The 26,796-nt window shown below is 43.5% G+C and overlaps 1 protein-coding gene across 1 annotated transcript in view; it reads right to left on the bottom strand.

The window, feature by feature from the left end:
• The window catches only part of nphs1 (NPHS1 adhesion molecule, nephrin), a gene marked incomplete at both ends in the record, with an annotated part of 35,023 nt that overhangs the window by 5,058 nt on the left and 3,169 nt on the right, over window positions 1-26,796 (bottom strand). Inside the window, 19 exons of the mRNA XM_083990280.1 lie at window positions 2,564-2,715; window positions 3,093-3,249; window positions 3,389-3,548; window positions 4,219-4,340; window positions 5,826-5,939; window positions 6,532-6,672; window positions 7,406-7,578; window positions 7,753-7,882; window positions 8,747-8,915; window positions 9,005-9,129; window positions 9,540-9,681; window positions 10,598-10,755; window positions 12,097-12,268; window positions 12,457-12,581; window positions 14,374-14,477; window positions 15,670-15,751; window positions 17,236-17,358; window positions 23,023-23,145; window positions 26,242-26,436. Of these exons, the coding sequence (XP_083846406.1) occupies window positions 2,564-2,715; window positions 3,093-3,249; window positions 3,389-3,548; window positions 4,219-4,340; window positions 5,826-5,939; window positions 6,532-6,672; window positions 7,406-7,578; window positions 7,753-7,882; window positions 8,747-8,915; window positions 9,005-9,129; window positions 9,540-9,681; window positions 10,598-10,755; window positions 12,097-12,268; window positions 12,457-12,581; window positions 14,374-14,477; window positions 15,670-15,751; window positions 17,236-17,358; window positions 23,023-23,145; window positions 26,242-26,436 (2,667 nt within the window). The remainder of the gene's footprint in view (window positions 1-2,563; window positions 2,716-3,092; window positions 3,250-3,388; window positions 3,549-4,218; window positions 4,341-5,825; window positions 5,940-6,531; window positions 6,673-7,405; window positions 7,579-7,752; window positions 7,883-8,746; window positions 8,916-9,004; window positions 9,130-9,539; window positions 9,682-10,597; window positions 10,756-12,096; window positions 12,269-12,456; window positions 12,582-14,373; window positions 14,478-15,669; window positions 15,752-17,235; window positions 17,359-23,022; window positions 23,146-26,241; window positions 26,437-26,796) is intronic.

The following is a 26,796-nucleotide window of genomic DNA, read 5'->3' as shown; positions in this document are numbered from 1 at the left end:
AGAGATAGTCAAGGAGAGAAGGAGGAGAGATAGTTGAGGAGCTACATAAGAAGAGGATGCTCTACTCGTTTCTGGCTTCAGGCTGCAGCTCAGTTTGCAGAGTAAATAATTCCCACTATCAGCAGCACTCATAAGATTCCAGGGCGAAGAGGTCAGCCTTATTTGGATCTTGTCTCCTTCAATTCCAAAAAGTACCATGCTAAGAAAAGGGAAAACTCTCTCTTCCTCTCGGGCTCTAAAATGATAAGGGAGCATATAAAATTTATTATCACTGCGTCAGATTAATTATGAATATTCACAGCATTGAAAAAAAATGACTGGGGAAAACAGGGCCAATATTGGATTGTATTTTATGGTTTTTATAGTAAACATTAAATGTACGCAATGATGGCTGTGGGCCTTTGCTGAGAGCAGGACTGTGTTGATAATGCTGGTGTGCATGGATACGCTGGTAGCTTGAAGGCAGAAAAGTCTGAACACGCTGGGAGAGCAAAGCACATCACTGTAGCATTATCTGAGGGAGAAGTGAAAGAGTGCTACAGGCTCCATGATAAGGCAGAGATAGAGCCATGGAATAAGTCCCTTAAAGGCCTGACACTCAGGAGCAACAACTCTCTCCAGTTTACAAAGTTCTGCATGTTCCATGGCCCTCCCACACTATTGTAATGTTGCTGGAAAAGGCTGATAAACCTTGGACAAGGCAGCACAGACACAATTATTTTGAGATGCTGCCAAATTAGAACCAAAGGAAAAAAAAAAGTGCTCTACTGCCAAGTACGTGATATGCATAATCCCTCCACACTGAGTGCCCTAACCACTGACTTTGATCATTTGCCACTCATTTAAAGCTGCCTTAGGTGAGTTTTGACCACTAGGGGGGAAAAGAAACTCAATAACAACTGATAGCTACACAGACCTACTGAAGTAGCCTAAAGCCTAAAAATAAGCTAGATGTCTGAGATGAATGAAACAAGCTCTGTGGTTAACAGAAGCTCAAGACATGTTCATGTTTTATTCTGTCACATAAAATACATCAGTCAATTTGTGGTTTTTAAACATTTGTCACGTCTTAAAAAGGCTGGTTGCGATCAAGTGGCAAAATGAGGCTGCAGAGCTTGTCAGTGACATTAACAGCTGTCACGAGCGATCACAAAAACCAATGCACACATCACCTTTACAGCCTCACTGTGTTAATACTGCTAACAGAGTTCAGGGCTCAATCAAAGCGTAAGCATAATGGTGGAGACTGTGGCATAGTTTATAACATTTTACCTGGTGACTGTATTCATGTTTTCAAATGAAAAAGTGCTGCTCGTTTGTGAAGATTATCTTGCTGAACAAAATGTGTGAGAATCATAAACTTTTGTTTTCCACAGAAACTTTTGTCAAAGGAACCAGGTTGATGCTAAAAAAACAAACAAACAATGCCATCTCTGCAGCACTCTATAGTGAAGGTTTAATTAAAAAAAAGTTCCTTCTTGAGCAGGTACAGACTCTAAGGCAAGTGAGCACCCAATTTACATTTGACTTTTAATTCTGGTTTACTACTTTTATCAGGCTCTTTTATACTGTGCACATTCTACTTATTACGAAAGGTCATTAGACTGTGGCCAGTGTGTCGTTGGAACAGTGAGACTGAACCATCTAGACCAGAGGTTCCCAACCTTTTTATCACCACGGACCGTTCACCAGTGGACAATTTTACCGTGGCCATGGTTTCTTTTTGTTGGCAGTAGTCCAGTGAGACTCTCCCGGCAACGTGTGTTTTTTACTCTTTTATGCTTGTATTGTATTGTGGACCTGTCTGTCAATTGCGCAGCGCTTGGAAGATTCACAGACGGAAGTGGCAAAATTTCCAAAATAAAACGACCAGAAGTGTAATTTAAACAAAACAAACAATTTTCAACAATTTCTTCATTCTCTCTCTGTGGCCCAGTACCAAATGATCCACGGCCCGGTACTGGTCTGGAGACGGGAGGTTGGGAACCACGGATCTAGACTATGTGTTGGCCATATAACAAAAACAATAAGTATAAGTAGCTAAAGGCTGCCATAGATTTGTGAAGCTGCAGAGTTGAATGTTAATTCTAAGTGATTTTTTCAGTATAACCAAAGTAGAAATTATTCATAAATTCAGTTGGGGAAAAAAACATCATATTGTTGCTGTTCTCCATATTTAGTGCTTTTAAACTGAGCTGAAGGATCAAATACGCCCTTATGAAATGAATACATCCTCCTACATGTGAAGCTAAATGAGCCATTTAAGAGTTACAGTTACTACAGTATCTGAATAATGCTTTGTAACAAAATTGGAACAAGGATGTTTTTTTTTGTCATTCATGGATTTTTAGAAATATATGGTTTTAGCAGGGCACTGACAAAGCAGTGATGTACAAAGAGCCTCAGTCACCCAAGGACACCAATTCACCCACCACCTGCCTTTGTACAGACACACATACACACACACACACACACACACACACACACACACACACACACACACACACACACACACACACACACACACACACACACACACACACACACAAAAGTACATAAATACTTGTGCTGACGAGCTGGATGTCTAGCTTGTCTTCCCCAAGTGAGTTGCGAGCAGTGCAGCTGAAGACAGCATAGTCCTGGACAGCGCTCACATTTACAACTCGAACTGTGCTGGTGTGGAGAAAGCCCTCCCTCACGGTCCGCTCCTCATACCTGCAGCACACACACACGCACACACACACACACACACACATACACACACACACACACAAAGAAAGAGATAAATCCTGTGCAGGAGACAGCAGGGATTGTGATGTCCTGCAGATTGCACTAAGTCACCCAATTTCACACATCAAAGAGGCATTAAACAGGTATTTGCATAGTGAAAAGCAAAGTATAAAATGCACTAAATCCGGATTTAGTGGCGAAACAGCAAGAAAAAGCAAAAGAATATATTATATTTGGACAGAAACTAATCTAATTGTAAGGACTCATCAATATGTGGGCAACTGCTGACATTAGCACCTTAGTTCATAGTGAACATAATTGCAAGAGAAGATTGTACAACAGAATAATGCCTTCTATCAGACCTTGGGTTTGCAAAATCCATGAGTACACCCCTTTTTTCCCAGGAGAAGTCGACACGAGGAATGCCCTCCGCCTGACACACCACCTCGGCTGTAGTGGTGCCATCCCCTCTGCTTGCAACCTTCCTCCATTGGGGACCTTTCTGAAGCCCTGGTTTGACTTGAGAAGGAAAGATGGACATTGAGTTTATTCATGGAGAAATCATGTTCATTGATGCAAAAATGTGCATGTTCCCACAGAGAAGTCTGTATGTATGTTTTATTCCCGTCTGACACTGAGATAAATATTCTAAACTTACATTGCACTATCAGCTGCACATCTGTGCTGGCAGGGGGTGCTATGCCATTATTGGCTGTGCACTGGTAGAGACCAGCATGAGCCCGAGTCACATCATGGATAGTCAGGAGGCCTGATTCGTCTTCCTGCGTCTCCTCTCCCATCTCCACCTCCCCTTCTCCCTGTGGAAGACAGAGTGAGGGGGAATGAGCAGAGGACAGCAGCTATCCCTCAACACACACACACACACCTCCTCCTCCTGGGTGAGGCCTGGTGTTTGGGGGCTGTTCGAGCAAGACAGGTAAGACAGTGAGGGAGAGTCCGGGCCGGAAACCATAAGGGCTTGAGATGGGGATGGGGAAGGGCAACGGGGGAACGAGCTCTGAGGACAGAGAAGGATAATGCCAAGGGTTGGAGAGCCACAGGGAAGGAGAAAAGGAGGGGCTGTGCAGGTTGAAAGCGGGACACAGTATTGCCAGGGGGTGGGTTAGACCGGCGAAGGCATCAGTAGATACAGAGACCACGTCGCATTGACGAATGTGCCCTTTAGTCACGCAGCAGTAATGAAAGCTATTTTTCTGGATTTGGGCTGAGTGTAGAGCAGGAGGAGGTGGGGTGGAAGGATAGTTAGAGCCAATGAAATATGGTGCATCTGTGCACTTAGAAAGGCCAGTGATAAACGGCAAGAACAGATAAAATAATAGAAAGGAAGCCAGATAAAGGAAATATAATTCAGGGGATGATTGTGTTTCTGTGTGTGTGTGTGTGTGTGTGTGTGTGTGTGTGTGTGTGTGTGTGTGTGTGTGTGTGTGTGTGTGTGTGTGTGTGTGTGTGTGTGTGTGTAGCTCTCACCAGCCATTTCCAAGAGAACATGTCAGATATAATGGGGTTGGCATCTGCCACACATATCAAGTCCGCTGTCCCCCCTATGTTCACAAACACAGGGTCTTTCTCTGCCTTGACACCAGGAGCATCTGAAAATGAGAAAAGGGGGACAGCGCTAAGGCAGGACCAGAGGTTAATATGCCAACCTGGGCCAAATCAGTTAACAACCCATTAGGCAGGCTTTCTGCATCACTATAATTACTCTTTTTTTTGGCTTTGAACCTCTCCATAACCCCATCTTAACTGGCCTCTCTTTGAGATACAATGCCATTAACTTCTTTGTATGTTGAAGCTTTTACATCCAAACCAAGAATGGGACATGTGACCCACACGACCCTCTATCGACAGCACATCCCCATCACGCCTATGGCAGATTGAACACCCCTCCCTCCACCTGTTCCTCTTTACCTCTGACTATTCATTGAATCTCTTTCCCGCCTGCATGGTTGCTGTTCTTGTCTTTGTTCCCATCTACCTCGGAGGCTTTTTATCCCTCTCATGGGTGCCATGTACTTGCAGGAATGAGGCCATTACTGCCTACTTGTCTAAACCTATGTTCACTCTGGACGAACACAAGTGGGAAACAGTAGAAAGACACAAACCTCCGGGTTGGTCGGATCCAACCGTGTTGGCCCGCTAACCAGGACCGACATTGTTAAGTGGGCTACACCGCCACCCATAAAAGCTACTACAATCCTCCATACATAATGAATATCTACAACTGTCAAGTCCAGTCAGATCAGAGCGGCGGAATCCATTAGGCATGTACCATGGGCTTTGGTGAAAGAGGCAGACCTACATTTTCAACGCTTCCATTATTAAATCATCAATATCGGGGCAGAGGGCCTAGAGCTCGAGGCTGGGCCTGGGGCAGCAGTGGAGGTGCACGACCTTGCATGGAGGCCTAATGAATGAGGCATATATGCTCGGGAGCAGCTGAAAGTCAATGTTGTTGTTTGGGTGTGTCAATGTGTGAGGCTGCACTGACTGATTTGACAGTTAGCAACTGTAGACATGTTCAAAAACATGCGGTTAACAGGCCACGGATTTAGATCCAGTACACAAACTAGACAGTTATTGGCTAGAAAACATTTGTCTGTTCTCTGTATTTACAACCAGACAGATAAATACTGTGGTGGTTGACTGGTGACCCGCATGGCCTACAGGTATACATGTTAGAACATAAAAAAGGATCATTTATGAATGGACTACAGCCAAGAAGAAATAATGATTATGAAAGAAGCATTTCTATATTTTCATTCATCTCTTTTCCTGTCTGCTGAAGTACTTTATTCAATCCGAGCAAACTACTGTACGCTATTAAACTAAGATTTTAAATGTAACTGAAAAAGATTATAGAAAAAAACACAGGAGACAATTACAGTGCAGCCACCACTTATTTCATCACTAACAAAAATGAAATGTTTACATAATTTTTGCTTTCATGATCACATTGACTACAACATTCAACATGAAGCGCAGAGTACGGTGCCAACCTGACAAAATCAGAGCGTGTGTGTAGGCGGAAAAGAGGCACGTGTCTGCTCATTGATTCTCGGTGTACAGGAACTTACACTGAACGTCCAGCGTGATGGAGATCTGGCCGACGCCCTCAGAATTTGAACACTCCACAGTGTAAACTCCAGCGTCTCTCCTCGTCACATTCTTGATCTCCAGCGTGTTTTCGTCTGACCAGTGGTGGCGCGGGTGTCCTTGTTTAACAAAACACACGCAAACACACACACACGCATGCACACATGCAAACCGATGGTTAATTAAGTATTCATTACATGCCCATCAACCGCATGTCCTCTGGCCACTGGTCTCTAAGTGACATCTAATCCTGCATTATTGATTGGCCTGGCTGGATTCCCACATCACGCCAACAATAGGCGGCGTTGGAGACACCTTCTGCACCACGGCGCTCAAAATGTAATAGGTGGTTTTCTACATTCAAGATTCAGTCATTTTATGGTGGAGGCTGTGTGTGATGGAGCTAACAGAGTTAACAGAGAAAGAGAGTGGGTGCAGCAAGGCCCTGATGACACCGGCCTGGAGGAGAAGCCAGGTTTAGAACCATTGTGTTGTATTCAGGGAGACAGCAATCCTCATTTAGACTGCATACATTAGAGCCATAATGAGAATCACATTTGGCAGGGTCCCATGCTGGCTAACCTGCCATGTTTTATTCAGACCCTGAATGGCAGAGCTGAGTGCTTACTTGCTGGCTCAGCTCAACTAGGACCTGGTTTATAGAGCCATCACATAGCCCTGGATCACCTTTGACCACCTCCTCCTTGCGGTGCAGCCAAATGCAGGAGACCTCCTCTGGGTTAGCTGAGACCAGCAGTGGGATGGTTGCCATGTCATCCTCCACCACCTGGACCTGCGTTGGCTGGTGAGGGCTGAACTCTGGTGGGTCTTACACAAAAAAAAAACAGAAAACAAATACAGCTACAGTAAGTTGGATTTACACCAAAAAATACATGAGCACAAGCACGGATACAAACTCAAGCCTGCAAAAAATGACACGAAACAGCAAGAGCAAGCTAAATACAAAAAAACATACAAAACATGTTGAGCATGAAAGAAGTAAGAGACACTAATGAGAGTCAAACCAGTAGAAAGTCGACATCCCACCAATAATTCCAGATCTGACTAACTTCACACACTCAGGCGACGGGGGAGTGAGGCAACGCAGGAGGAGAGGGACAGGCATTAAAACGACGAGTGACAGTACTGTTGTCCAACTGCAGCTCCGCACAAACACACAGTGACATTCCTTCATGCTCATACACAGTACCAAGCTTTGAAACAGTGGCTGGCTGCTGCCTGTGAAATGGCATCAAAGGCAAACATGGCCATGCAGCAAAGCAAATGCACAATTAGGACACACTGCCGCAGAGCTCAACAGACCCACAAATCACAACAAAGGTTTCCAGTAAACAAAGAGACACACACATACTGTACGCTGACAATTTCTGTGCAAAAGTACCCAAAGCAAAGCAGCTTTCATCCGCGGCATTATAGATCATCATTATGCATCGTTTAAGATTTATGCAAACCGCATCTCTTGGTCACTCGCCAAGAGAGGAAGAAAGAAATTAAAACTGAGACAGAAAGAAATGAACAAACAAATCGCCCCCCGACTCACAAAGCACGTTGAGTTTGAAGAATGTGTTGGTCCCCTCAGCGATCACAGGGCTGTGGGCCTGGCAAATGACCTTCTGGTTGTGATGCTGCGAGCTCAGTACCAGGGATAAAGAACTGCGCACTGAAACACCGCCATACTGAGCCTTCTCGGGTGGCTGCTCCACTCCCTGGAACCTAAGACGCAAATCCCATCCAGCAAATCCAATCAACAGGGGAGTTAAAGTTCAGCAAAACAATCCTGAATATTACCACATTTAACAGGACTCAGACTCACTCTGGCTCTTTAATTAACCATGTCATTTTGTCACTGTCTGCCACTGGGCCTTTCCACCCACTGCCTTGACACACCTGAGTAGGCCCAGGCTCCAGGAGATGTTGACCTTGGGGTTACTGCTTCCAGCCTGGCACTCCAGTGTAAGTGTCTGGCCCTGTCGGAGCTCCTCCTGTTTGGATGTGATCCTCATAGTTATTGCTGTAACTGGAATAAATAAGAAAAATAAAACATTATATCAAATCAATTGATCTGTTTCTGCTCTTTCCTGTCTAAAAGTTAAAGCAGAAGTAAGCGGAATGTTTGTGTTAATATAAGTCTTAAATAGTTATATCTTCCGACAGCAATCACTTCTATAGAGTGTTTGGTCTGAAACACGGGTCTGTCAGTCACTCTGCTCTGCTGTAAGCCGAGGAGAAAACTTTCCTTGTATCCTACAACCTTTATCCAATGAGGAGAGAGAAAGGCATAAAGGGGCGGTCCTCTCTGTGTGTGCAGCCAAGGGATGCGCGTGAATGTGGTGACGTAGGGACGAGGGCGGGGACTGCTAACTCCATCGGCTGACAGGAAGTTAGCCAAAACGACCGGATTGCTTACTTCTGCTTTAAAGGGGAACTATGCATGTCCGGTTGCTTTTCCACTGTTTTGCTAACCCTCCTCCTGGCCATGTGCATTTGTTTACAAAAATCAATCAATATAACGGTACATAACATTATATATCATATACGTTTATATTTGTGTAGTCCTACAGTATCTGTCATAAACAACGGGTTACGGGCGCGTTAATATCGCAGTGCCACTGAGACGAGAGCTGGGACACCGGGACGGCGGCGCTGATCTTGCAAAGTTGTTTTTCAGCCAAGAGATGCTACGTGGAAGGCAGATAGCCTCCATTCTCCCTGTAACAAGTTACATGTCATTTATTAAACCATCACAATTACTCCAAAGCTGTTTAATTAAGGTAAAAATGTAGCAAAGTTAAGCCAAAAATCCTGCATAGTTCCTCTTTAAAGTGGGATAAAGATTGGGTTGTTTCTACAACTACATGATATACACTTTGGTCTGACTTACAGTAAACCATCAGCTTGGTGTTGGCAGAGATGGTCTTCTTCGCCTCATTTTTGGCATCACAGCTGTAGACAGCCATGTTGTCGCTCGCCGCCAGGACCAGGACCAGTTCTCGAGCCACACCTCGATCAAAGGACGTCTGCCTCAGTGCGTTAGTCACCGGCCTTCCATTCTAACACATTACAGAGAAAAAAGTGTAGGTATTCTAGACAGATTAACACATTCATGCAGATAGACAGACATGCATAAACACGTGCTAACCTTGAACCAGGTCAGAGTCCCAGTAGGATTCCCGCCAGTGGAGAAGCAGATGAGACGGACTTTGGTCCCCGCATTTAAAGGGACATCCTGGGGAGGACCCTCACACCATACCTTTTGTGGGGGATCTGTTATAAAGTGATTAACAAAAGTTTGAAATTTGAAATTGTAGTGACAATTTTACTTTAGTTTTGGTTAACAGTTTTTTTTTATAAATAGAGCACATCACCAGCTTCTATAAAGGGTTAGGGTTAGGTTCAATATATTTTATTCTGAAGAGTTCTTGTTTGGATATGTGTGGTGAAAACATAGTCTCGAGCACAAACATGACAAAGCCAGCTCAGAAAATAGTTGCTCATTCTGTGTCAAGGATTATATCTGTGATATTTGAGACGTGATTACAATTGACCCCCTCCTGAACTGTGTTGGATGTTTTCTTGATAAGAAGCAAAAAAAAGCATCAAATTAAAATCTAATTTTCCATAGTCATGTTGTGACTACTAAAAATACAAGAGCAGCTAGAATTAAGCACACCCACAATAGACACTGAGTTTGATCATCTGAGTCTTGGAGAAGCGTGTGCCCTTGTTGAAAGCCTCACAGGTGAGCTCCAAGCCGTCCTCCTCCCTGGAGACCTGGTGGGTCATGTTGGACATGGTTGTCATCCCACCATGGTCTCCCTGCAGACACAAAACACATATGACAGTTCAGTTTTGGGGGACAGACAGCCTTGATCTGTGGCGTTCTCAGTCTGAGGAGAGGGAGAGAGAGAGAAAGAAAAGAAAAATCAGAGAGAAAAACAACTCTCTCTGGTTTGTCTTGGCGAATACAGATGGCAAATTAGCTGCTATAATAACTGATGTGGTGGTCTGTGATAAATAAGCATATTCATCTGACTCTCGTGCTGCATAAATTACGCAAAGCATCATTTTGCACCTGCCTGATGGTGGCCATGCCCATGCAGCACATCTGGTTATTAAAGCTATTATTGTGGTGATTACTGTAAAAGCCACAGTCAGAAAGACTAACAAAGACACTGGACAGGAGCGTCAGTCTTCATTAACCTCACACTGTTTCAGATGCATTAAAGCTCACACACAGCACACTGAGTGCCTTGTGTAAGATCAAATGAAAATGCTGCTGCCAGATGAATAAAGAGCTTGTTTAATAATGCTCATCTTCTGTGTCAGCTTTTATTCACTTTGATCTTATTAACATACACAAAAGAGGGGAAGAGCAGCAGAATACTCTTTTTGGAATCAGCAGCTGATTCATTTGCAAAGCTGTAGCCGACCTATTCAGAGACTGCTCATGGTCATACCGTTTTTCTTTCATCTATGAAAGTTCACATGAGGTCAGATTTCATATTGAGGATTCTTTTAATTCAATGGGAGGCATTTTAATGGTATCCCGAAGGCAAGACTTGACTGACAAGCAATACTTTTGCAAATTATTTTTTCACGACTTTTCCTTTGTGTTCACAAAAACGATACAAAAACATGTATACTTTTGCTCTGTCCTTTTTTATAGTGTATATGTGTCTACCTGCTGAGATGGATTTAAACTTTGTGCAAATTGAATTCTGTGTAGTCTCACCTCTTCCATAGTGACAACAGTGTTGTTGAGCTCCTTGTAGCCCAGCCACCAGCGAATCTGAACAGGGGGATTACTGGAGGTGGCGAAGCAGCTCAGCGTCAACTCCTGTCCTGCAATGGCCGTGGATGAACCCCACAGAGTCACCTCTGCGGGCTCAACTGATGTACATGCACACATAACATGGAATAAAACACGCAAAGACAAGTCAGTAAAAACATCGCCCCATGAATAGCACATTCAACAGCTTCCTATTCTGATCACAGTGGCAGCGCAACTATTTTTGGATGTGAAACACAGAGCTGTATCAAGACTGAGAGGGAAAATCACTTTGAGTGGCAACTTGTTTTCTCAGGAGGTTTTTTCAATGTGGCTTCTAAAGTCTGCCTCGTTTCAGCCACAGGGGGAGACAGGGTACAATAGCTACAGGCAAAGTGATGCAGCTGCATAAAGCCTTCGGGGGAATACAAAGGCTGGGGACTGAGTTTGCAGACATGGGGAGGGAGGGTTCATATATGTAAATCTTAAGGTATCTGAGTCTACCCTGTATGTGTGGGGCATCCCACTAGTGCATGGCAGGCACAAAGACATGATATTAAGCTGGTGTCGTAAACTGAAAGAGGCATATTCATATTACACCAGCGAGGCGTATTCTGTGCCCTCCAGCTTCTACCAGTGCCTAGAGCGCAGTCAGGCATTTTCAACATCCCTGAATGGATGACTGGGAGGCATGGCACTGTGGCCGGTTGGGGGCTTAGTGACTAAAGGAGGAGCACAGGGGTAACTTCGGCCACCTTTGCATGAGCATGAGCAAGAGATTCCCGCAGGAGCCGATTCTAATTCAAATCATATTTTCATAGAATAGGTGCATCAATCACACAGCATTTAGAGCTGTGACTTACATTGTCTGGCTCTGTAGTGGAAATCAGGCTATTGTTAGACTCAGTGCACCAAGGCTGCTGAATATTAATTCTTATTTGTTTTATTGTTGCTGAAACAAACATTTTATATTCAGAAGGAAAAGTATAATCTATTAACCATGGGCGTTACTGTCGCACAAAGTGTAGGCTTTACTGCCTCGGGATTGTGCATTGAAGCAATTCAGCTAAATTAGTGTAACAGCTATGAAAGAGTGTGATACTAATCTGGAGGCATTCAGAAATATGGGCTGCAGCCATAATAACCATTAGTTTCATTAATGATATTAGCATTAGAATTTGTGCTGGGACAGCAAAAGAATTGGTTTTGGAGGTAAGACTCTTATTATATTCCTCTGCCTCATGTCCATATCCTTAATAATCCATTGCTGTGAGTCCTGCCAGGTTTTTTTTTTCTAAGTGTGTGTGTGTGTGTGTGTGTGTGTGTGTGTGTGTGTGTGTGTGTGTGTGTGTGTGTGTGTGTGTGTGTGTGTGTGTGTGTGTGTGTGTGTGTGTGTGTGTGTGTGTGTGTCTGTGTCTGTGTGCGCTCCAGCACTGTGCACCATAAGCATTATTTTCACTCACAGAGCACAGTGATTTTGCGGCTGACGGAGAGAGGAGATAGGGACACCAGATTGACACTCTCGCAGCACAGCTCTGCCTGGTTGTCAGCAGGGGTGATCATCAGGTAGAGGAGGCTGCTGGACTTCTGCTCCACGGCGTCTTCTTCCCAAGTCTTAGACACAACCTCTCCATTCTGACACACAGATGAACATTTAAAACCTCAAAAAGACAGCATCACAATTTACATTTAAGCAGTTCTACAACCCCATGCGATGCAGTCAACAAAGGGATACCTAACCTATACGTTCTTGAACTTAAATGGCTCATTTTGTGTGACAGTCTATAATTACACTTCCTTAAGAGATGGTGGAGAAGATTCACCTTGGTCCAGTGGAGAGTGGCCAGGGGGTTTCCACCTCGAGACACACAGTCCAACACGAGTGTTCTCCCTGCTTTGACTTCCTCTCTCTCCAGTCCCACAATAACTGGAGGCCGAGGTGGTGGGACTGCCAGGAAATGAGAGACAAAAATAAAAATGCTCTTGACAAAGGGGAATGGCACAGAGGGTGATAGAAAACTGAGGAGGAGAAGATGAGGGGGGGAAAAGGGATGTAGTAATTCACAGAAAAAAAGGAGGCGGAATGACCATCAATAGGATAACATAAAAAAAGGAAATGCACTTCAATGAGAACACTCTTGGCAATTGATTAGGGAGCATCCCTATTTGTTGAGGCAGGGCCAATAAATTGGGCACATTCAACATGACTGTGGGATAAGAGGTCCAGATCTGATGAAAGCATTAAGTATTAAGGGAGCAGTGAGCTGGATCCAGTCCATAAAGCAAAATAACAGATGTTCAAACAGTAATAAGGCAACGTGAAATATGAATAAATTACAGCCTCCTTAAATAAAATATACGCAGTAAAATAAATTAGAGGAGGACGGGCTTTTGTTATTGCTGCAATCAGTTTCAGAGAGCAGACTGCAGACCCTGGGCCAGCATGACAAATTGCCACCTTGCTAACAATCTGGCTGGCTGAAAATGGCCACTGCGCTGGCTTTGATGGGCTGGCATGCTGAGTAAGACTGCAGCGGTGGTCCCAAGTTCTGCAACATTAGCACTTAGTACAGAGACCATGTTGTTTAATACAGAGCAGGGGAGATAGAGAGGAAGGGAGGAGTGCTCACGGTTATTGGTGATTGTTAAAACAGCAGCAGCGGCGTCTAATGTGGAGGAGTATAGATAGAGACAACATTAAGGTGTCTAGTCAGCCTGTGGATAATACGGCAGCAGAGCTGGAGAAAGTGCTGCCTGCTGAAGGTGTCAGCAGCCCCGCTCCACTTTAATCAACAACATGATTTAGGCCTGGGAGAAGCAGGTGGGTAGACCCTCGGGCCTGAGCAATCAATTACTTCAACTGATCAACAGAGTAGAAAATACTAAACCTACTGTAGTAGTGAGACACTGTTTGTGCATTCAATAAACAGCTTTTATTGTTGCCTTGACAAATAAGAGGAAAAAGGAACTGCATGCTTTGTGAGGCAGAGACAGCATGTGTGTCAACTCACCTTTGTGTGCTGCTCTAACAATTTTATTAAATTATGCCACACGGTTTTGAGATAATAACATGAAAGAAAAAGCAACAGAATCTGCCTTCCGGCCTGACTCAGAAATTTAATTTGAGCTGATGAGCACAAAAGTTGCTGGGCTAGTGTTGTAGGATTCATTATTATTAACCGTGGTGGCCTTAGCCTCCCATATTAGTTATTATAATATTGCTAAAAAATTCAACACTCGAAGCCTGGCTGATATAATCCATCTCAGTTAGTCTAATAATTGGTTTATGTGTTTTGGTTAACATGAGGGAAATTCGACTCAGGGTGTAAATGCTGTTACTGAATAAAACAGTAAATCTAAACTAAACTTATTCAAATTTAATTGCAGAGTATGGTATAATTTCAAACTGCAAGCCACCACACAGAATGTAGACACTGCAACATGCTTTTACAGTAAGAAAACAACCCCCCCGCTTTGGTCATATCAATCTGAGCCCACCGGGGGCAGCCTTGTGAAGTGGAGGCAGTCGCTCTCGTGTTTTCTTGAAGTAGGTGTGAGTTTGCCTTCAGGTTGAATGTTTCTCCTTGGACCGCTAACACAGACTGAGTGCACAAGGCCGGACACCCTTGGGCCTCCCTGAGGTTGGGTTCCTGTGTGGCTGAGTGTGCTTATGTGTGTGTGTGTGTTTCAAAAGAGAGGGGGTGTTGACTGTCAGTTCACAGACAGGTTGAGACACTCACAGTACACGCTCATGGTCAATGTGGTCTCCAGAGGCCGGAAAAGGGCGGAGTTCTTGGCATGACAAGCCAGCTGCCTCCCGTTGTCAGAGCTCACGGCGGTGACTCTTTGAGAAGCAACAAAGAAGAATGAAAAACTTATTTTAATGAGTCATACAAAGTGCAGACATCACATCATGGTTATGTCCATCCAAAGGAAATATCCAGGTTCTTTACTCAACTAAAACTGATGTAAACATACTCCATTACCAATTTCTACCAGTAGGCAAAATGTGACTAAAGTTACTGTCGCATCAACACGTGAGCAGCACTTAAGTAGCAAGAAGAAAAAAACAAAGTTCTCCTTCTTCTATACAAAGTAATTTTTCTTTTAGCTCTTTGTGAAGTATTGGATAATTTGAACGGTTATTTAAATGAAACCATCTGTGAATTTGAGAGGGGGAAATTGCTAACAACTCACAGACATCTGAAACGTGACCAGGAGCCCCAACTAGACGGTGACTTTTGTAAGGGCAAGCCAAAAAGGTTGGGAACCACTCAGGTGATCTTTAACAATGTATTGTATTTCATTAGCTTATTATATGTGTTTTCTTTTTTTGGTAAAATCTCAATCCTAAAGCAAAAGTATTGCACTTAAGAGCTGTACCTGAGTAAATATGCTTCCTTGCTTGCTCTCCACCTGGGCGTCTGGCCACATGCATTTGCCGCACGACCATAAATGCAAACACACACTCTGTGTGATGTACATTGAAAGACCCACTAGTCTCTTCTCTGCTGTGGATTTATTCTAGTTTACTTTTTCAGTTTATGTCTTCTGTATCAAATTACAGTACAATGTCAAGCGTAACAATCACACGCGGCCCACTGCTGTGTACACCCAGTGTGAATATGAGGAAGGAGCATCAATATTGCTTAAGACCTTGGCTGCTCTGCAATAGAGCTGAACAATGTTGCAGCTCCTCAGTACCAATGTTATCTCAGGATATGACAAGAGGTTATTATCTCTGACACAGAGGAGACAAGCAGGATTAAAGTAATCTATGGTCCTGTTTAATGTATAGGCACCTGGTGGACCGGTGAGGATCGGATCTGTCTCGCTGCTGGAATGTAATTTTGTGCATTTGACAGAAACTAATTCAATCGCTCTGTGCCAAGTAACAGTGTGCAGAAATTCATTGTACTCACTAAGACAGAAGGTAAAAATAAGAGCGGGGTGAAAACAAGGGAAACAAGACAGACTTTGGAGAGAATGAACAGGTCGGTGAGGAGAATGAGTCTGGCAAGCGGGCGAACACATACGTTACTTCAGCACGCGTGTTCAGAAGCTTATCCTTTGAGCCATCCATGATGAAAGACTCTGCACCTGTCAGCTCGACTCCATCTAAAAGACACAATGGGGGGAAAGGAGCACAAAAAGAGAGAATGCTGTGTGTAGATTTGTACACGTGAAACAGCAACATCAGTGCTACTCTCAGTGCAATGGTAAACACTTAAATATAACAAATATGTGTATCGGTGCAGGCCCGTGCAGAGACATTTGGAGGGGCAGGTGCTCCAAAAAATATATATACTGTATACAGTATACACAGTATATACTATATATATACAGTATATATATACACAGTATGTATATAAATATATATAGAGTACTGAGATGTCTAATTGAGAGGGTGAGAAAATCACAGTTCAAATCCTTGTTTTTATTATTAATAAGTAACTAAGAGACACATAAACAAGAAGCCCGATACTTTTAGCTGACGGCTATAACTTATAGGGCACAGGTGTGTCACAGTCTCTCACACACACACACACACACACACACACACACACACACACACACACACACACACACACACACACACACACACACACACACACACACACACAAAGGATGTTCACTCCACTTCGTCAGTCATCTTATAATACACCTAACAATGTGCACAAATACCACTGGAGAACCTACTCACTGGGCCACCAGTTGTACAGCAGTACTCCCATTTCTTAGCGAAAATGCAATTAGCAATTATTCTCGTGTTACAGTGAAATCTGTCCGATTTCTGGCCGTGCCCGAGCAGCGGCAGGGGCACGTCGGGACACATCAGGGCACATCTAGGTGGATCATGTGACCAAGGGTAGCCAGGTCATTTCATTTAGGTTATTATTAAATGTTATTCTTGAAGAGCCACAGGCAGGCCTTCAGGTGCTAGAGCCCCCCACCCCCCGCACGTGCCTGTATCTGTGTGTGTGCGCAGTGTGTCTGGGGTACAGTGACAAACACACTTTCAAGCCTGTCTTTAAATCTAAATCAAATTGGTGCTGGAATCACAACATGACTCAAACAAAGTAACATTTTCCTGATTACAACAAAGATGTACGATTTAACGAGGAAAGAATATGTCTTAAAACCTCCAGAACAACCCTGCAGAAAATAATTCACACCAGCTGAGAACAATGGGACAACTCTCTCTCTCACTCTCTCACTTGGGAAATGTACTGTATAATAGGTGTGACAAGGGAGGAAGAGGTAAAAACAGAAAATGGGGAAATTGCAGCTGTTTTGTGAACAACTGGGAACTTACGATCCATCCACCGACTTTACATGTGATTGTCAAGTCAGTGGAAAATGGAAATTCAGATGTTCAGGCTATTTCCTCCCACACAGAGCTTGCTCTTTTCAACTCTGCTATTCCAAAGGCTACGAAAAAAAGAAATCTTCACTGTGTTGTGTTTTCATGATTAAATATTCTTGTTGTGACTTATGAAGATCTCCGCTATCTGGAACATCGGAAAAGTCGGCGCCCCCTGTTCTGATGTGTCAGCCTGACCATCTCTGTCATGTTTGGTGCTGTGGGAAGTGTGACTCACCTTTATAAAGCGTGATTTCAGCCATGGGCTTTGCATCAGGGGCAATACAGATGACGGTGTACGTCTTCCCCGCAGCCCACGGCATTGACATGTCCACCTCAAAGTATGGACTGGATGGAGGGACTGTAAGAGGGGAAACAAAAACATCAGGTTTCATATTTATCACATCAGTAACCTAATACTCATTACACTCATTCTGAGTTAGTGGAAGCTGCTCATGTCAGATGGATATTAGCTTATGCAATGGATATGATAATAAGCACTTGAAACATTTGGGAGAGACTGGAGTGTCACGCCGTCAGCTTTTGAGTGATTTACTACAGCGAGGTTTGATGTTCTGTTGAGTTAGAATACAAATTGTGGACAAGAAGAGAATACAGAGATGAAATAGTGATGAAACCGATCCAGTGCTAATCTATCATAGCAAACACCAAACACTTCTCTTCTCAGATCACCCCCAAGCTAAATATGTGCTTTCTGGGCTGATCAAAGCAGTCTTCACTTCTCCACTGTTCTACTCTACAATCCTTTTATCTGACCATAAATAGGAATTCCAGAAAAAAAACACAGCTTTTAACACAAGGGACCAAAATTGTTTGGCAGTAAATTGAGGAATCTGTCACCAACTAGTCATCAAAAAGATTTCTGCAGATCTGTGGGACACTTTTTTTTTTTTTTTATTTAATCATGCACGCACAACAGAATCCTGATCATCCATTGTGCCAGCTTGTAGTGAGCAGGTGATCCTGTAGAATGAGAAACTATGGTTACTGTTGAGGTTGTTTTTCTTTCATCAGAGATCAAGTGCAAGCGAGTTCAGAGATGCAGGCGGGAGTTGGAAAGTACAGGATGGATAGTGTGTGTGTGTGAATGTGTGTGTGTGTGTGTGTGTGTGTGTGTGAGCGAGAGAGAGAGACAAAGACTCAGGCAGAGAAGAAAAGGGATATTGCAAGTTCGAAAAGTGAGTAGAAGACAGGCGGCTGCAGAGGAGAGCAGCGCCAGAGAAATAGCTGCTGCTGATTTCTGGGATAAATCCACTACTAATGTGAGGGTAAACAGCTGGACCACGGGCAAGCGAACCAGCCAGCCATTAAGCTCCTCGCCTCTCTCTTGGCACATGCAATCAACTCCTGGCCACTAGGAGGAGCTGTTGCTGTGTTGCAGAGCCACCCATTGGCCCCTCGTCTGCTATTGAGACAGATGAGATGTGGCTGCAGCTTCAAACTGATTTAAAAGAAGCAATTGAATCTGTGTGGACTGTGATGGGTTACCCAGAGCACTGCAGAGGCGCGCGCTGCAATAATGAGATGCATTTGTTTGTTTTTCCCCCCTCTTCCCTGAGAAGATGACTGGGCCATGCATCTATTGACAGCCCCTGCACTCTCAATCTACTCAGGCCCGCACGATTCACATAAGCGCATCACTTGTTGTGCTCGAGGAGTGTCTGGCAGCCTAACAAATCCTAAAATAAGAATAATGATATGTTCGCAAATGAGGCAGGCAGGTATCTAATTTTTCCCTGGCTCGCTCATGCTGGCCCATTCCTCTTATCTCTCATTCACTCCATCATCCCTCTCTAGCAGTCGGAGCACCCCCCCCCCCACCACCACCACCACCACCACCACCTCCCCACCCTCTCCCCACGCTATCCTTCTTGACCACTGCAGTTAAACTGCAGAAGTGCGGGGGAAGGTGTGTTCCAGCTTGGACTGGGAATTACAGCCCTCCATCCATCACGTCTACTAAGGCAAACATGTGACCCAATCAGTCCTGTCAGGATGAACTTAGATGTGCATATACATCTGTACAAACATGATACAACATGTGTACAACAACAAAATCACATATTATGTTCAATTTATGAGATGTGCACTCAGGAAAGAATAGACGGCAAACGTGCTGTTCTCTTAATTAACTCTTTCTGCCCCTTCTTTGTCTACCTGCCTGTCGGCTTTTTCATTTTCATCTCTCTGTCTGTCTCCCCTTCTCTCTGCTTCTGAGCTCCATCTCTCTTATTAAAGCACATATATGAACGCAAAAATAGATAGGCGAAGACTTTCTCCTGTCGTTCAGATGAGAAACAGTGAGCCGCAAAATTCGATTCATTAGACAAATACAGACGGATGGATGGATAAGGCAGATAAGAAGCAGATTAGCAGACACACATCAATATGCATAAGCAGCTTTTTCCACCTATCTGTCTCTCTCATTCACATACAGATGCAGACACTCTCTTTTTCACTAATACACAAACACCCAAAGATAAAGTCTACATAAATGTCTACAGCGCATGCAGATTTGTAAGCACGACAACACTGACGCAGGTAAGTGAATGTGCAGACATGCTGCGTTATTTTCGCTCCGCTCTTAAAACAGGCGTCAGTGCGTGCGTGCGCTGATCCTGTGATAAAATATATGTACATCAGAAAAGGCCCAGAGGATAAACAGGCTCTAAAAAGCGTATTATGCTGAATTAAGAAAAAATTAGAGACCAGAAGGTCAGACATCTCAACACCTGACACCTGACGCAACTCATCAGTTTTATCTGTGGAAGACAAAAACTGATTGGCTGAAAGCACACATGAAGGCACATGTACATGCACACGGCTGGGTTTTTTCTTCTCTTGTACACATAACAACCCAAACACTCACTCATTCATGCTCTCTCTCTTTTAAACACACACACACACTGTAGGTCTCAGGTGTGTGATCTCTGGCAATGAAAGCCTGTGAAACAGTGCTCTTTTTTTCAGCCTTCCCTTTCTCTTATACCCCCCTACCCCCCCTCCCTTTCCCTTCTGTGTCTCCTCTGTTCTGGGGGAGAAGTGGAGCAGGTGTCTAGGACACAAATAAGATCCCCCATCCCTGCGACATCATCCCTCACCCACCCACCCACCAACCCACACACAGACGCACACCAACACGCCTCCACCTTGTCCCTCCCCCTAATGTCTCTCTTACCTTTTGTTCTGAGTCCATTACAAAACAGTTCAATTCATATTAATCAGCTGCTGTCTCCCAAATGACCATTTATGGAAGATATTTCACATACTACCAAGGTCTGCACTGACTCAACGGCAAATTGACCTTAATGATAGATTCAAAACTGAATTAAAAGCAGTGTCTCATTTTACTATTTAGCAGAACTTCCCTCCCGCTAATTGTAAAGACCCTGACACTGTAACATCAGTCTGGTGGTGTAATATGCACACCGTCACGCCAGTGTATAACACTCCGTCCTCTGATGGGGTTATATCTTGGGCAACTGTCAGAACTTTTCATGAACGAAGATGAATAAAGTCACCATGTTCTACGTTGCTTGTGCCCCCATTTATAAGTTGTTCCATTATTCATAACAGGGAATCATAAAATGAAGGCTCATTATATACTCTTCAAGTGCTAAACTCATTAGCTACTGCAAAACCTCACCATAGCCTTGGTTCCTAAAATGTCCTCTAACCTCCAACCAACACTGATAATAAGCTTACACACATGGGCACACTTGCACGTACACACACACACAAATATCCCTGTAAAACCCAACTATGGCAACCGAATGAGTAACACAGTCTAAAACCAGAACACATCAAATAACTGTTTTGAACATTTGCAGGAGGCATCTGTACAGGCATGCAATGCGGTGAGAGAGAGAGTTGTTCATTAACAGGATTAAATGCTAAGGCTAATAGTATAAACCGAGACACAGGATGTGTCAGGTATGTGACGGGCACAGTGCGGGGTAAGTTTTAGCAGAGGAGGGGGTTTCAGCAGAGGGGGTAGAGGTTGTTATTGTCATGGATTACTCAGTGCCACTTGATCTGCCTATTGCAGTAATCCCCTATCTAAGCCCTGCAGGAATGCAAAAACACACAGGAGTTATGTTGCACCAATGGAAATGTCTTGAAAGCATCTCTTTGTAAGCTCATGGATGGGGCTTATTGACATTTTTGCCTCCATCCCTGCTATTTACTGCCTGTGGTGATCCATCTTGAATTAGCCAGTCATTATACCACTCCCTCTGACCCAAGAATCCAATTATACGACCAGCAATCTCTGTTTTGTTTTCACATTCCTCCCCTTTACCTCCCCACTGTATCTCCTCATAAAGAGTTTATAGTGTTTTGATTTGATGCAGGGCTTGATGGGATATGCCCATGGTTGACTGGCCAGGGGTGTGGGGCCTTGGGAGCCGTAGTTCAGTGATGGAGAAGTCCGCGGGGAACTCATCAGAGACAGTGCTCTTCAAAAGGATGCACAGTTTTCAGTCCCAGTTCAGCACTAACAGGAGATTGAATTCATCAGCTCATTATCAGGCCCCAGATTAGTCACGTATTTTGAATCAGTCTAGTTGGTGGTGTGGAACAAATGACCCTTTAGGACCAAGGTTGCAGTGTGCTTTTAAAGTCGGTCGCTTCACTCTTTGCCCTTTTGCAACAGTACAGCTGCAACTGTCCGTCGTAAACCGTCAACAGCTGTAAAGTGTTCCCAAGACACTGAGCAAAAACACTGGCTGTGGTGTGTGTGTGTGTGTGTGTGTGTGGGGGGGGGGGGAGGGTTCAGATCTGAGCATGTCAAGAGCACAGGGCAGCAGTAGGTTTCAGTCAAGCTAAATGTGACTACCAGCAAACCCCTGATGCAACACGAACATCATTCCCACACAATTTGACCTTTTCGACAAAGCCACAGGCAATTGTGTTGACTTTGTGTATGTGGGCGCTCACGGAATAGGCATTTCAGAGGTAATAAATGTGGGAGTCAAGCCTGCTGTGGCTGCAGGTGTAGGCCTGAGGTAGGACATGAGACCGCTGCAGAGTAAAGGAGAACGCAGCCTTTCAGAGGAGACGTCAACAGTCTATGGCCCTTTCTATCCCACACCACCCCGCCATCCCTCCTACCGACCCATTGATGTCAGAAAAACCTGCTCTCTTCCCAGAGGAGAGAGAGAGAGAGAGAGAGAGAGAGAGAGGCCACTAGAATCGCCACGGCAACCCCCCTCTCACTACCACCAAAAAAAAAAAACCCTCTCCATGGTCACCAAAGAGAAAGCTAGAAGGCGAGGAAGAGAGGGAGAAATTGTGCAATGGAGAGAATGGGGAGGGGGATGTAAGTAAATGAACTGCGCCTGGAGAAGAAAGGTTCTTTTAGAGTCCCTTCCTTGCCACATATGGGCTCGCTCCCACAAGCAAGGGGGAATAGGGAGAGAGAGATACCGGTTGTTATAGAGCGACAACAGGTGGTCCAATGTAGTTGCACAATTACATCTATTCCACCCCATGTCTGAGTAGGAACTTTTCAATCACTCCTGTTATAATTTATTCCTGTGCAAGGGAGAGACATGGATCACCCTGAGGCTTGCCAGGGAATCCAGGCTGTGCTGATACTTTATATTGTGCAGCTGCTGTGTGAAGCCGTGGACCTACTGGAACATGCAGGGGTGGCATAGTGCTTGTTAAAGAAATAAATGTTTGAAAAGTTACAAAAATTGTGACTTCCTCCATGGTCCATACATGGGTCTAATTTGATTTGCATTTGAAGAAAAGTGCTGAGTTTTACTGTAATAAGAATCCTGCTTCAAATGCAACAGCCTCATCTTGAGCAAATTAAAGCTCTTTATCAATAGAAATGAATATTTAACAGCTCTTTATATGCTGATTATTGGTCAAGAGGGCGTGCATGTTACTGGAGCCTCACTGTGCCTTATTACACACATTATTTCATCATTCTGACATAAAAATACATGTTTATAAGACTCCCACGTCACCCCTGTGAACACATGGTTTTCCTCACTTAACACGTTGACCCAGGCTGTGTTGGAAATGATTGCAGAACTGCTCTCGGACTGGCCTGCTTGACATTCAAAGGTGGCGTCATCTTCCAGTTGGGTTTTTTCAATCTGAAGGTGATACTGCCCTGGAATAGAGATGGAGAGATCAATTATTTTTGTTCCACATTATGCGGTGATGAGGATGTGAACCCTATATACAGTATAGTGGAGGGGTTCATGTGGTTTTCTTGTTAACGCTGCATAGAAAAACCCTGTTCACAGTTGATACATGTAACCTTACCCTAACTCTGTATATTGATAGGTACCTCCAATGACAATTTCATAGTGTCTGACTTTTTAGAAAATGTTCAACTTTGAAAATGGGAAAATTAACAATCAAAGCCATTTGTGTATTCAATATTGACAACCTGACATTTCAGCTCAGTACAGTAACATACTAAGATACTGATGTTTGGGTGTTTGATTTGGTTAAAAATAGACTATTTTCTTATTTCCGTGGAATGAAAACATCTCACTTGCAGAGAACCTCCTGCTGCAGGCATTTCCACTGACAACCAAGTAAATGTCTGCACTCATAGCAGTCACATTTTGTTTCAGAATGAATTTCCAGTAGGGTAAATGAAATCCAATCCCAGATTCACAACGCAGACTGAATAAACTGTCTATTAATTGATGCCAGGCAGAGTCCTTCTCTCTGTATCTCTCTCTTCTGAGATGGGCCCTGCCAACAGGGCTTGATTTGTTTGATGCATTGCCATAACCTGTGGGGATTAGATGATGTTCAGTGTTGGTTTTCCAGCTCCTGATTCTCTGGCTCACAGCCTACTAACATGTGCAAAATAGTATCTTGGTCTGACAACCACCCAGGCCTAAAAATGCATGTGTCAAGTAAGCTGGCAAGATAATTAACACCAACCAGAAGCAATTTTCACATCCAAGTTATCATTGAGTGCACAGAGAGAGAGACATTGAAGTTATTAATCATATTCCTCTTTCCTGAAATTACTCACAAATAGTGCAATCAAGTTGTAGAGAGAGTGTATTTATGGTAGGGGAGATGGCTGCAATATGATTTGCCTACTTGTCTATTACCCTGTATTTATTTCAAAATTTGTAGGTACAGTATAGCTACATTATGTCTACAGCAGAGAATGTTCTCCTCTCTGCAAATCTGTATTTGTGTTTTGGCCTTAAGGCGGAGAATATATATTGTGACATGGGCTATTTGGGAAAGGTCAAACCTCAGAGAAAGGGAAAGTGAAAACTGACCAGAGTGGGTTGTTGATCTTCATTCAGACAACCTTTTTACCTAATTTATTCAGCAAACTATAATAAGTATAGTACCTCTCAATTGTGTGCTTTTTTCCCTCTAATTTGAAATTCAGGTACTACAGTATGTTACTGTACATTATATAGTCATCAATGTGGTGGTACACGGAACAAACTGATTCAATATAAAGAATGGTCTATGAAGGTTTAATTTTTTCAGAAAAATGAGAGCAAAAGTATTAGGATCTTTAGCACATCTTTTTCTGGCCTCTGTATTAAATTAAGGGTAGAGAATAATTAAATCCATTTTCAAGGCATGCAAGATTTATTATTAAAATTTTAATTTGCAAAAACATTGTAATACTGCCAACATGACACATATAAGAAATCCCAGCAAATCAATATCAATGTGTAATCATGTTTAATCACTATATACATATCTAATAGTTGATAGTTGAGGAAGTTAAAATTTGGAAGTTGCAGTATATATGATGTCATAAGAACATTGTCTTGCTGAATGCTCATTTACAATTACATTTTGCTTAACTAACTGGCTCCAAGCCATGTTCTACAATTGAATTACACCTTGTGGATCAATCACTGAAAATAAATTAAGAAAAACTCCTTTATTGGTGCCTTGAACAAGCCATTTTTTCTCTACTGTTCTGCGTGTGTTTGTCTTTTACAAATGCCTGAAATTCTACATCCCCTCTCATGTCGATACACATTTACATTACTGCGGCAGCGTAGGGAAAACCAAGGGTGCTTCATCTACTGTAAGTATATGTCGAAATCAGCGCTGGCGTCTCCTGTGTGTGTGTGATTTCAGGCTTTTTTAGGCATCAATAAATATCGCTGATGGTGACAATCAGTGGAAACTGGTGGAGTAACAAGTGCAGTCAAGTGTCATCTTAAATGATTTAGCTATTTCTGTGCAGTGTTAAGTGATTGCATACATCAGTCTGCAGTTTGCTGTTTTTTTCCCTTGGATATTCTATTCCTGAGTGTGATTTTAAGGGTTTATCAGCTTGTGTTTGTTTGTTGTTTGTGGTGCATGTGTTCATTTTCTTTTTGTTATTCATGTTAAAAGAGGAAAGACTTTTTCTGTACCTGCTGTAATACTTATTGTAAATTGCTCACTGACAGCTAATCAGCTGACAAACAATATTTTAGTTTGTTTATCTAAACTCCACATTAATAAGCATGAGCAGTGTGGGCACGGGCATCTATGCATCTCTCAGTGTTAAGTCACTGGCAGTCTCCCACACTGTGCAACAGCGGAGTGTGGCTTGTCTAGTTGCGGGCTGATCATGAACAGATGCTCTTCTCTTACTCGGGATTGCCTTCTAATTGGCTATTACTTTTTATAGACTGTGGTGCAGATTCTGCAACACATTTTATTTCCTGCCACATTTCACTGATTTGCTGACACTCTGTTGCTTTAATTTCTTTTTTTTTGTCTTTATATATGAGTGACAGTGGGATGTGTGAGAGGCTGTTGACAATCACATCACCTCCTCCGTCCCAGATGCTCCCCGTATAGAAAGAGCATGTGTGCCATAAGGTTCTTGTAATGTCTGTGTTGCTTTATGACAGCACTTTGAAGCCATAGCAACAACATCATCCCATTTACTTTTAGAGTAGCCAGCATCAAGCTGGACTGTTGGATTCTTCCTGAGCTGTTGACAGCACTTCTAATTAAAACCATATTTAGCATGTCAAAAACTGATCTAATACTGACATCTGTTATTATGCGGCTATCTTTGATAAAACATATAGTCATTCACCCTTTCATGATCTGGCCTACAGCTTTACCTTGACTAGTGTTGTTTATCTTATTCCACTCAACTTGATCCTCTGAGTTGATTTGTTTTTATGACATTTCTTTTATTCTTTACCAGACCTATAAACTGCCTGGGCATCGACCATATTCTGTGAGTCTCCCTGTTTACCTCTCTGGGGGTTTCCAATCATGCTGTAGCGTGGAAAGCCTGGCAGGCTTCTCTGAGGTCCCAGGAGGAGGCCATCTTTCACCCACTGCACGGTCCCTGAGGCCCGGAGCACCTCACACCTCAACACAGCTGTGGCTCCCATCCGCACAGTCAGGTTCCTGGGCTCAGTCCTGAAGGCCTGCTGGGCCTGCGTGCCTGGAGACATAAAAGGAGAAGGAGAAAAGCAGCTGGAGTGGAATCGTAGAGCAGGAAAAGGATGTGATTGGATTTAATGTAAAGAGGTGGACAGGAACAAGGGGTGGGTATGTGTGAGGAGAGTTAGGGAGGAAATAAAAGGAGTAGGGGGAGCATGACATAAACATACACCACAGGGATGCAGTCTTGTGTCTTTTGTCTGAGAAGGCACCCCATTGTGTCTGGCCACATTATTCATCCTGGCATATGTTTTATTGATGGGAAACTGCAGTGATACGGCCCTGAAAATGAGTCAATAAAGTAATTACTGCGAATTAAATCCCCCCTCGGCTATGCAGATAGGGCACTGGGAGGAGGAAA

Source organism: Trachurus trachurus (assembly GCF_905171665.1).
Source record: "Trachurus trachurus genome assembly, chromosome: 16".
In the NCBI taxonomy this organism is placed as follows: domain Eukaryota; kingdom Metazoa; phylum Chordata; class Actinopteri; order Carangiformes; family Carangidae; genus Trachurus; species Trachurus trachurus.
This window is presented reverse-complemented; position numbering and strand designations above follow the sequence as displayed.